A 12,520-nucleotide genomic window follows, 5' to 3' on the forward strand; every position below is an offset into this window, starting at 1 on the left:
CATTCAAAAATTTCCCTTGAGTGTAGCTTCAGAGTCTTACAGACTTAGTGCTGTTTAAAGAGGATTAGATAAAAGATGTTTTATCTTGAAATATTATTTTTCTGGATATTTTAGATAGGGCATATGAGGAGGTCATTAAAGAAACTGGGGGTAGCATTTGGTTTTAATCAGTGTACTGATTCAATCTGCCAAAATAAGCAAAGTGTCTATGACTCTCTTTAAAGACAGAAATCTAAATAATTTTTCATGGCTGGTGTTGGAAGAGTTGTTTCTTTTTCTATTGGGGTCATTCTTAACTAGAATTTTTTTTTTTAATATCAGTTCATCAAAAGTAAACAGTAATTCCTTTCATCCATGTGAAAAATATTAACTCATCCTGGAAAGAGACAATGTGTAGAGATAGAAATATTCAAAGGAGTATTGAACTAGAGAAGAAGACCAGCCCATGGAATTCCCTCCAGCTGGGTCTTCATGTGTCCTATCAGAACTGAATACCCCTGCAGGGTTCTGTAGAGAACGCGTGTTCCTCTCCCCAGGGTTCCCTGTTGTCCCTAGACCAGTGCATGGCAGTGACGTGAGTCCTGTTCTGTCATTACCACGTCAATCCAAATGAAGACTCATTAATCTTTCCTTCCCACACTGCCTCCCCCTCCAATCCAAACCCACCCGTGGAGGGCGAATGCCTACCAAAAGAGAACTTGCACTTGAAGGGATTTTCTTAGAGACCCTCCTGCTAAAGATCCTGATCCTATTTACCCTCATCCCTCCTCCCCTCCATTCACCCTCAATCAGTTGAAGGAGAGAAAACCATTTTGCACACTCCTCCCCTTTCTCTGACATCCCCCTATAGGTCTCCCGCTCTGGCACAAGCACACACTCCTGCCGTGGTGTGGAAACAAGGTAACACCTGACATAGCGAGCCAGTGGACCAGCCAGTGTTTGAAAGTAGAAATCTACACACCATCTAAGGGACAAAAGACTGAATTAGGGAATGCTTGACAGTCAGAATTGTCACCTGCTTTGGATAATAATTCTTTCTTTATATTGACTAAATGCTTTGTTTGAAAAATAGGGTTGTAGCCCTGGATACTATCGGGTTAACGAAGGGCCGTATACCAGACGATGTGCTCCCTGCAATTGCAACGGACATTCCAGTCGATGTCAGGATGGCTCGGGAACATGTATCGTGAGTAAACTGATAGTCTAGAGGTACTCACAGGCAGTATGTGTCTCTCTATCCGCTCCCCTCCCACTGCAACTCCCCTTGGCCCTGAGACATCAGATGTCCCATTTGCCACTAAACAGAGGTTGCTCTGTAAACATAGGAGGCTCCAGTGTGATCAGGCTGAAATAGTTCATACTCTACTGTTTCCTCCATTTTCACACGTGCCATCAGAGAAGTCCTTCTGTGAACAGGGAAATTACGCGTTAGCCTATCAGTCTCTGCTCCATTGAGTGTTGTAGTGGGTGCATCCTGAGACTTCATTCTTGCTGGAAGATAGCAAAGCAGAGCCACCACTTTGGACCCCCATTCGATGGGAGTGGCAGGAAGTAGCAGGAGCCGTCAAAAGAGCCGTAGACCCAAGTATGTAATGGGGGAGAAGATGCTAAGATGAAAAGGCTTAAGGGGCATTCAGAGTCACTCAAACACCGATCTTCTACGGGCGCCAAGACAAAGTGGGCTTCTATAGGAAGACAGATGAAGGGAGTCCTTGCTGTCTATGGCTTATCGCCTGGGGAACGATCTTCTTTGAGAATATTTTTTTAAAAAATATTTCCTATTCAAAATTAGATTCTCAGGAAATTTTTCTTTTGTATCCTTTTTAGACATTGTTTATTCTGCCTTCCTCTCTTTCATCCCTGGGAGTCAGGGCCTCCCTACCTTGAAGGAGAATGGATAGTGACAGAGAAAGGAGAGAGAATCAGTACCCCCAGACACACAAGCCCCTACTTATGGGGTGCTCTTTGGAAATACATTCTTCTGGCACAGATTTCCTTTGCATTGTGTAATGCATCGAGAGTGTGTTTCAACTCTTTGAGTTCCTAGACTGTATTAAGCCAAGTTCAGCATGTCCCAGGGAACTGTTTCCTTTGCAAGATGGGACAGGTCAGGACAGGACATTGTTGCAAAGAGCCTGATAGAATATTCCAGAGGACTTTAACTTTGTAAATTCAGAAGGAATAAAAGACACTGGGAAAGATGATTTTTCAGCTCCTGAGTATTCTTTTATGATAGTTTATGCTTCATACTGTATGCTGTGTGTAACACAGGTAGATGCTTTAATTTAAAATAAATATTTATCTTGTTACCAAACCGTCGCTAGATGTTGAGTCCACTTGATAAAAGCTGCCAAAGAACAAAGCGGGCATTCTGTGTAGCCCATTCACCCAGTGAAAGGATCACTGGTGAGTCATAATTCCTCTGTTTTAATCAAACAGGAAGATTTTCTTTCCCATTTCCTTTCTTTGTAGCTCTGTCTTCACTTGTCCCTAATGGCCATATGGTCTCTAGAAAGAATTCATTCAGGAAACCTTTACTGAGCATTTGCTATTGTGGGAGGTACTGAGCTAAATGCTGTGGTTAAAACCATACAACATAATCCCCACTCTCCCGAGGCCTGCTGTCCGGTGGGGAATGTGCCTGCCCACACACACACACACACACACACACACACACACAGGCTACTGCTCAGTGGCAGGCACTGAGTGCTGCCACTGCTCTGGGGGTGGGGGATGCGCATTGCACGGGAGCCAAGGATGCAGCCCTCCTTCTCAAAGAGCAGTAATGACGAGATCAAGTGCTTGTCACCGTCAAATAGACTGGTTCCTCTGCAGACTGGCCTTCACCATTCAGCATCCAAAGTCAGTTTCTAAAATCTGGGACCTTCACACACACACACACACACACAAATATCCATGTCATTACAAGAATAAACTTTGAAGTCCGGAGAGAAAGTTGCCGGGGTCCTTGCCGATAAAGCCTCGTGTGTCCAGGAGCAGCAGGCCATGGTTGCGTGGGCACCATCAGCCCAAAGGACCTGCAGGGACAGGCCCCTTCTCTTTGACGAGGCCCTGCCTCTCCCTCTTCTCCTTGCCAGCTTTCTCCCCGTGTCTCCAGCTCTCCCCAACTCCCCTCACCTTTCACCGTCTCCATCACACCTCATCTACTTCGCTGTTCCCATGTTCTTTCCTTCCTCTGCCTTTGGTTTTCTTTCATTTTTTACTCTCTGCTGCTTGAGCCCCCAGCATGACTTATCTGAAGCTCACAGCCAACACGGGGTGCTCCCGAGGATCCCGGCCAGACTCCCACATCCTGGGTGTGTGCTGTGTCCAGCTATATTTGCCCCACTTTGCCCTTCACCCTCCAGAATACCAGTGGCTTCATGTTGCCTGTATACCCTGCCAGACTCCTGCAACACTAAGCTGCTGTGTCCACAGTTCCCCGTGCCCAGTGGGCCCTCCCTTCATTTCTCTACTCAGCCAACTCTTCTCCCTTTCTCCTCCACGCAGGAGGCATCATCACCTCCAGAAGCTCTTCCTGGAGGTCCCTCTTGCTCTTGTGAGATGCTGGCACATGGTGATCATCGTATTTTCCACATTATATTGAACAGGTCCACTCACAGGGTTCTGTCTGCTCCCTGGTCAGGGTGCCGATCCGTCTTTGCAATCCTAGTACTTAGCATGGGGGGACACAGAGTAAATGTGTGGTGTTTGGTGGTGTTTCACCCAATGGATGTTTGGTGTTAGATGGAGCTAGGAGAGCACGTACTGTGGGAGTAGATATAGACTCATTCATTCATTCATCCATTCACTCATTCATTTATTTGCAGTGAACAGCAAGGAACCTTGACAGGCAGATGTCTGCAGTTTGCAGTACTGAGAAGGACACCTTCCAGGGTAGATGCTCTCGGCGGAGGGTGGGGTTATCTCAGACATTCTTACCGGACCTTATCAAGCAACACAGGTTCTCACCCCTTTCTACAATCCTCTCCCCACTCCCTAGGAGGGCCAGAGTCTGGGGCGTTTTCAGTAGGACACAGATGGCCCAGTTGCAATTCTTGTTTCTCTACTTCCTCGCTTCCCAATGTTTTCAGATCCGATCAGGATACAGGATTAACATGTATCAATTCAGCAGCTCTATTCTTCTTTAAGATCGCCATTTCGAGTTTAAAAAGGAAGGAAACTAAAGAGGAGAGGTAAATAATTAGTTCAATAGAATGACTTTTGTGAGGGAGGCAGAACGGTGGACAAGGGAAAGGTGAAGGAGAGACCGCTCTGTGGGTCCGATAACCCTCCGCGTGGATTTGTTCCCAGCCTCCAGGCCTGTGGGAGAAGCCTCCATGGTGGGCACATGTGGGAGAAGAGGGAAGGATTCAGGGCCAGGATGAGTTTTCTGGAGATGATCCCACGTTAACATGTGAGCAGCCTTCTTTGTGTGTCTAGTGCGATTTCATATCTGGAAAAAATAGCCGAAGATGTCTTAACATCTTAGTGGCTTGTGTAATTGGCCATTATTCAAAGGTTCGTGAAGGATGGATCTGTTTAAGCTGAAGGAACAGATGACGTGATGAGGAAGGGACATTATAGCTCATGTTCTGAACAGGACCACGCCCACTTAGGATATACATGTGGGTTGTTTCTCATAACCCGGCTTCAGATATTCTTGAAAACTCATATCCATTAAAGTTTCCTACCAAGCCCCATCTCTGCATACAGAGGTAAGATTTGTGAGCAATTTTTAAAATATTATCCTTACTCCAGGCCATATAATTAACACAAGAGTATCTCTGTGTAATTCAGATTATCTCTGAATTATCAATTGCCCACAATAAGGGGAGTTTTCCTGGATAGTTTTGTTCATTCAGATATTTGTTACTAGAGTAAAACCAAGAAATGTCACAGGGGGCTAAAAATTTCACAAAATAAACAACTTTGATACAGTTCTCTAGGATTTGTCTCATTGGACTGCTTAGTTGGAAAGTTGTCTCATCTCAATGCTTTACTGAAGGACAGCTTTCCATAGACATTGACTTTGACATGAAAATAATTGGATTTATGTAAACACACAGCGTAGATAAACTTATCTTGCTTATTTGAGACGCTGGAATTAAACTGAGGGCTTTCTTCTGATATGGGACAGCTTTTTTGTTTTAAACAAATTCCACATGTTAAACTTATTACAACTATATTCCTTTTTAGTATATGGTCATTACGTGATTTACGAAGCAATATCAAGTTAATTTTCATAGAAGCTGTTCTTAGGGGAAGAGGATGGGGGTTGACATTTTGCTGAGGCTCTTTTTACAATCCTCCCAGCAAATAATACCCTTGAAAAGTGGGTATTATTTCAATGATATATCTTAAGAGAACTAGAATGTGTATAAATCATTCACTCAATAAAACTGATTTGTAAAAAACAGGGAGGCTCAGAGGTGAAGTTTCTTGCTCAAGACAGTACAGCTATGAAACATTAGAGTGAGTCTGGATGCAACTGTTCTTCCTCCATTTCCACTTCCAAATAAATGCAAGCCCCAAAGAGCAGATGGAAGGATACTTACATTTTTTTTTTTTTTAGTACCAACAATAATTGGATTGACAGGAAAAATATACCATTTGTGGACTGATACGATCGTACAATTAGAGGACCTGAGTTATAATTGTGTGAGGAATGAAGGTGGTAGTGATTTTAATAATAATCAGTGTGATTGGCTGCTGTTAATTGCATGTTCCTCTGTCCCAAGAACTGCCAGCACAACACCGCCGGAGAACACTGTGAGCACTGCAAGGAGGGTCACTATGGCAACGCCATCCAGGGATCCTGTAGCGTCTGCCCGTGTCCTCACTCAAACAGGTACTGGGAGAGCTTGAAAATAACCTGAGGAGACAGGAAGTGGTTTGTTGTTTGCCTGGGAATGGGGGTGGGGTGGGGAGTGGGGGGACACGGGAAGTGACGGCGAAGGGGGTAGGATTTCTTTTTGGGATGATGGAGATATTTTAAAATCGATCATGCTGGATAGTTGGTGCAACTCTGTGAATCTGCTAAACACCGTGGAGTTGTATACTCGAAATGGGCGAGTGGTATGGTATGTGAATTATAGCTCAGTAGAGCAGTTATATTTTAAAAAGAACACACGAACGTGCAAAACAAAAGCAAAACAAACAAAACAGTTTTCCAAGTATACACTTGGGCGTTTTTCCATTTCCTCTTTCCTTTTACTCTTCATTTAATGGCCGAACCTTATTTACTGAGCGCCCAATACACGGCTAAGAGCCAGTGTTCTCTAGGTGCTGGGGTGATTACAGTAAAGCAGACTGGCAAAGTCTCCTGTCTCACAAGGCTTTACCTGGAGAATGTGGGCAGGGGCAGTTGTCACACTCAGGAAATAAATGCACAAACAAATAAGCATAATTTCACATTGAGATGGGCTATGCAGTTGATAACAGGGTTACGTGATTGGTAGTGAGTGAGCAGACTCTTTACAGAGGAGTAGGAGGGTTTTCTGGGCAAGGAGCAGGGAACAATGAAATGGAGTAAGTTGGGTAGTGTCTCAGCAATGAAGGTCTAAGGCAAGGAAAAGACTAGACAGCCTCTGTGATGGTGTGTTGGGGGAGTAAGGCGGCAGCTGGAGTGCATTGCAGGAGAAACGGCCAGGAGGCAAGTTGGGTGGGGCCCCCAGGGTTCAGACCCATTGGACCTTGCAGGCTCTAGTTAGGCGCTGGATTTATCCTCAGTGTGTTGGAAGCCACAAGCCAGTCCTGACCCATGGAAGGATGTGACCTGTCATTCAGACTCCAGCAGGGCAGATCCATTGCATAGGTGGCAAGCTGACACGTGTATTCCATGGTAACTCATATTCTATTTGGGCTTGGTACCTCATCCTATTCTTGCCCATTGTGACACGTTTGCGGTGGGTCCAAGCAAAATAGAACACAGCAACAAAGCAAGAGCTGATTGGAAAATCAGGAAGATGCCACTCAGAGTGTAGGCAGCACGCCCACTCAGGAACAAGTGCAGACCACTAGGCTGATTAATATCAGACCAGTATCTGAGGAATTGGCCACGTTAGCAGAAGTTGCTGCCCAGCTGTGGCTTTCCTGAAGATATATGTTGGAAATGGGCATCCTGTTTTGCTCCCTGGGTATTTGATACTCCTAAACCGGTCCAGTCCTATGGCTTGATTTGCAAAGGGATTTATCACTTGATACTTGCCTAGACTTGTTGGAACAGAAGCCAGAGGGAGTAGATTTTCACCTGGTACTTGGGGAAAACTTTTCATCTTTGGTTGCAAAGCATATTGTTATTACGAAGGCCAGCTTCTGGCTTTCATGCAGCTGAAGTAATGCACGGTTCCTCAGATTTATCAATGAAACACTGTTTTTATCTAATTCTCCCTCCAGTGATATTCATGCTGTTGACAAATTTCTAACTGTCCCTCTAGAAGTATAACTCTATCCATCTATTAGGCCAAGAGAAGCTTCCTAGATAAGAATTCTCTTATCAGCAAGTGATAAATGGAGTTACTTTCCCTCAGACTTACTAGGGTGTAATGTTCAGAGACATCCCTCAAGGCAACAGAGTTTTTTCATGATCTGCTCACTTAATTTAATTAAAAAAAAAAATGCTTCTCAAATATGCCCTAGTTCAGGACAAAAAGGAGAATCAGAATGCCACAACTTGATTTCAGAAATGTAAAGATCACCGATGATTGTGCCCACAGAACTATCTAGATGGGCAAGATTGCTCTGTACCTTGGTCCCTCTGGCCTGGCACCTTTACTCCTTGGGAGATAATGTGCCCAATATGAAGGAACTAGAATAAACAGGAGGAAAATTTTTTGAAGAATCAGAACTCTCTGTTCTTTTTTTCTGCCTAGACTTGTTTTATTCCTTCTTTGTTATTCCTGGAAAAATGCTGTTGTAATCATCTCTTTCAAAGTGAGTTACTTTGCTCTGTCTCGAGTGAAGGAATGTATTTCTCTAAGCCAAAAATAAAACCAAATAAATGCCTTCAGTCCTTATTTACCAAGATATGCCCAGTGTGAGCTGAAATAGTTCATCATTACCTATACACGTCTTAATGGACATATTTTTCTTCATATAAAAAGCAACCAGAGTCTTGGTGTCTGTTTCCATTTAATGCAAGTCAGTGCATTGTGGCAAAAAAAAAAAAAAAAAAAAAAAAAAAAGATAATGAGCACAAGGACTATCGATTTATATTTTCACTGAGGCTTTTTTCCGTCTTCCCTTAAGCTTTGCCACTGGCTGTGTTGTGAATGGGGGAAACGTAAGATGCTTCTGCAAACCCGGATACACAGGCACACAGTGCGAAAGGTGGGTGCTACCCCTCCCCCACTTCCACTGCCCCTCCTCCAACGCCCTCCCCCAGCCTGCAGGGAGGGTGGGCTCTGCAGTCAGGCCGCAGCAGGCTTGGCTGTGGGTGGGGCTGTGCTGGGTTGTGGCTCAGAGCTGGGTGGGGCTGTCGGTTTCATGGAGGCTAGAAAAAGGTCCCTAGGGAAAAATACAAGACTGCTCACTTAATAAATCATTAACCTCCTTCTCTTTCTTGTTTTTCACATGTTTCAAGAAATTTGAGAATGAGATCCAACATATCACAGCCCTATGGACCCCCAACACATACTCCTACATACGCCTATCCCCCTGCACACTCACTGGTACCCCTGCCCCTATGTATTGCTACCTGCCCCTCCCCCTCTACAACCCTACAGACTTATACCCCCTACTGTCCTTACTTACTCCTACCTCCATATAACTCCTTCCTTACGTACTCCTACCCCACTATACATATCCCTACATACCCCACCCACCATACACGTATCCTTATATATCCCTTCCTGGTACACATAACCCTCCCTGTCCCTAGCTCCCTATTAACTCATCCCTACATACTCCTCACCCTACAGATCCATTCCTATGGACCCCACCCCACGTATATCCCTACTTGCCTGGACACACACATACAACTCAACATACTCCTATATGCACACACGCATATCCACAGCCCTAAATATTCCTCCACACTCGCACCCCTATCCCTACACATTATCCCCTCTCTATCCTCACCCATTATGAACACCTGCCGGACAGTGTATGTCATTCATTTCTGAATCACTACTGCCTATGGTGGGACTGTTCCTGTAATAGGTGTTCAGTAATGAAACAAAAGAAAAAATGTTGCAAGATGGAAACTATGAACTTAATTATGAAGGGCTGTAGAGCCAAGCTTTCGTTATTCGGAAGCAAATTTTCATGATTAGCTGCCATACACAGGGCACTGCCAAGCCTTATAAAGGCCATAAAAGGTATTCACAGTCTTCCTGGGAGGATAGCACATACATATTTGAAAAAATAACAGTACAGCATTTGAATCATATGGACAACATATTTTTAAATTTAAAATAACTTTATCATAAAATCAATACATACCTATAAAAATGATGTAATACAGGCAGGTGAGCAAAGAACCAACGAGGCCCACTACACGTCTCTGTAGCTCAACATACTCATGCAGGCTCATATAATCCTACTTATAATTGTCTTATTTACAGAAAACCCCAGTTAAAACTTGTGTGTTCTTACTAATCAATCTGTGTGCACAGATGTTTTCTTGAAAACAGAGTCGATTGTTGTTTCACTCTCTGTTTCAACTTGCTTTCTCATCTAGTGGAAGGTTAGAACTATCTTTCCATATCAATAAGTACTCACTGATAACATTGTGTCAGAACCAAGAGGTTCTGGAATCTGCTGCTGGCCCTTGAGATAGTTCTACTGTTTTCCATTCAAAGTGGCGCTAAAAGTAAATCCTTGCAGCTAATTATTCGAATTACTCGTGCACATGAATCCTCAAGGTGTGGGCCCTTTGGATGGAAGGATAGGTGTGTTTTTCAGGCTTTTGGCACATTTTGCCCAATTGCCCTCCAGAAAAGTCATCCTTGTTTTTATTCCTATCAGGAGCAAAAGAGCAAGTGCCCTAGGCTTTGATACCAGAAATGATCAAATTTAAAATATTTGCCAGTTTGTTGGGGCCAAGTGTTTATCATTTTAATTTGTATTTCTTTGTTTAATAATTAGATTGGATTTTTTTTCATGTGCTTACTGACCATTTGTAGATTTTATTTTTTGGATTGCTTTTTGAGCCTTTTATTCTCTCTCTCTCTTTTTTTTTTTTTCTAGTGGAACGTTCTTTTTTTTTATTGGTTTATACAAATTCTTTGGAAAGAAATGAACCTTTTGTACTACATGTTGCAGATATTTTTCTCAGTTTGTTTTTGTTTGTATGGTTTTTTTGGCTTTGTGTTTTATTATACGTATCTATTCTTGTAGTCTTCCAGTGGTCAGCCACTAGGGTCATGCTTAGGGAGGTTATAAAAATGTTTATGCCTCCTTTGATTACTTTTATAGTTTTATTTCTTCCTGTTGGTGAGAATTTGGAAGCTAGACTTTTGGTGGTGTCCCGGCATCTCACATGGCAGGTAGAGAGTTAGGGTCAGACGTGCAGCTACAAGGGTCCAAGTAACTCTGACTAGCCCAGGATCCCATCTCCGTGACCTGGGGCCCATGCTGCAGGAAACACACATAGTAATTAGCTGCATCCCAGAGCCACACTCAGTAGGGTGAGATGTTCACACTAGGGGAGGCACAAGGAGAGTAGACCAGTAAGGGGCCTGGCAGATTCCCATCCCTCATGCCATACTCACTGTGGGATATGTGCTCACGGAGGGAATGGGAGCTTTTCCTTCTCTTCCTCTCATGCTATTACACTCCTGTCCTCTCCCTTACCTCTCTCGCTTTTGTCAAGTACTTGTAGTTGAATTCACTAAAGGTCAGTGTGCATTTACAAAATTTCTACGTGAACTTAAACTCGTTTCTGTACATTTTATTTGGTCTTTGTGCTGTTATCATCTCCGTGTCATTTCCGAAAGCATAAAATGCCTTTTGATGTTTGGTTGAGCAAGGCTTCCCACATAACTGTTATTTAAAATGTTTTCCTTAGCCATTCTGGCACCTTATTTTCCTGGATACACTTTAGAAAGAGTTTTACCTTATTTCAATAACCAGAAAATGTATTCAGCTGGATTTCATAGGAGGAAGGCAGGGCCACTCTAGACTGGTGTTATCTGAGATCTTTGATGGACAGGGTGGGGCTTGGGTAGGTCTAAGGGATGACAAGAGTCCAGTGGGGCTGGAAGGTGGCTCAAGTCAGGGAAGTAATGCAAGAAAACCAAAGGGCCTTGAGGATATTTGCCATGGGAGGAAAGTACGAGACTTAGTATGGGGTCCTTGAGCATCAGCTAAGGGGCTGGACACTGTCCTGTGGTAAAAAGAAGCAATTTCAAGGTTCTTCTGTTTTCCATTTCCACAGGAGGAACATTGCCCACAATCGCCTCATATCTATTTTTCATTCTTTCTTTCAATGAAAAATGTATGGAGATCCTAGTATATGCCTGGCACTGGGCTAAACACTAGGGACCCGTTAGTAGCTGGAGAAGAGGCTGTACCCTCAGGGTGTTATGATCTAGTGGTGGGCAGATATACAAACCAGCTGTTGGAACAGTGATGGAGAACACAACCGGGCTGGGTCCCGCCACTGTGGGAAGGACCTCCAACTAGCCTCAGCCTCCCTGGTGAGGGACAGAAGTGGCTGCTCCACTGAGGCAGGAAGGATGGTGGGATGGGAAATAGGCAGTTTCTTCAGACTCTGTGGTTGAAAAGCTGTGAGACTCCCACCTGGGAGAGGCATCTTAGTGTAATCCTCCTCACGGTTCTTCACAAACAATGAAGCAGAAAACAGCAACAGACTGTCTGAGGCATCCATTTGGCAGGCAGCAGATCTGAAAAGAGAAATTCTTAATTAACAGTTCTCACAGATTGTGTTTGTTAACATTTGCTGTCTCAGGAAAGCAAACGAGGGTTTCTCAAAATTTTTTTTCTAAAACTTTTCCACAGGTAAATGCCATATTAATGTCAATTTTTTTCATTTGTTAAACATTTATTGAGGACCCCCTCTGGGCCAGGCATCATTCTGGATCTAGCTGTCAGCGACACAGTGGTAGCTACAAGGACAAGATAGGGTAAACGGAAAATATAAGCAGGAGCCTCTGGGCTGGGGGCAGCCAATGTGAGCACTGGGGTAGGAAAGGCTTCCCAGCTTGTACTGTGCTCTGAGGCACGCTTCTCCCTCGGCCGCTCAGAGCCACAGATGACAAATATGTTCTCTGCTCTTTATTTGTTGCCCCATACCATCTATGATATCAGGAAGTTTTACTTCAATCCATTGTGTTTGGACACTAACTTAAAATGAGAATAAGGGAACCGGTTATTTCTGTAATGGCTAATTAACGCTTTTTACCAGAGTAAGGAAGAAGTGGAGTCCAACTTCCTGAATATTTATGTGACTTCAACATGAAGTATTTTGTAATTATGTATCTTTTACATGGAAAATTTAGATATAGGTGAACCATCTAAAAATAACGTATTTAGAACATAGATCTTTGGGCACCTG

The 12,520-nt window shown here is 43.7% G+C and overlaps 1 protein-coding gene across 6 annotated transcripts in view; it reads left to right on the plus strand.

The window, feature by feature from the left end:
• LAMA3 (laminin subunit alpha 3) overlaps positions 1–12,520 on the plus strand; it is a 263,998-nt gene that overhangs the window by 189,318 nt on the left and 62,160 nt on the right. For all 6 annotated transcript variants that reach the window (XM_045065455.1, XM_013051465.2, XM_045065456.1 and 3 more), the window contains 3 exons: positions 1,073–1,186; positions 5,742–5,851; positions 8,251–8,331. In XM_045065455.1, the coding sequence (XP_044921390.1) occupies positions 1,073–1,186; positions 5,742–5,851; positions 8,251–8,331 (305 nt within the window). The remainder of the gene's footprint in view (positions 1–1,072; positions 1,187–5,741; positions 5,852–8,250; positions 8,332–12,520) is intronic.

Source organism: Mustela putorius, unplaced genomic scaffold (assembly GCF_011764305.1).
Source record: "Mustela putorius furo isolate JIRA1106 unplaced genomic scaffold, ASM1176430v1.1 tig00003858_pilon_pilon_pilon, whole genome shotgun sequence".
NCBI lineage: Eukaryota > Metazoa > Chordata > Mammalia > Carnivora > Mustelidae > Mustela > Mustela putorius.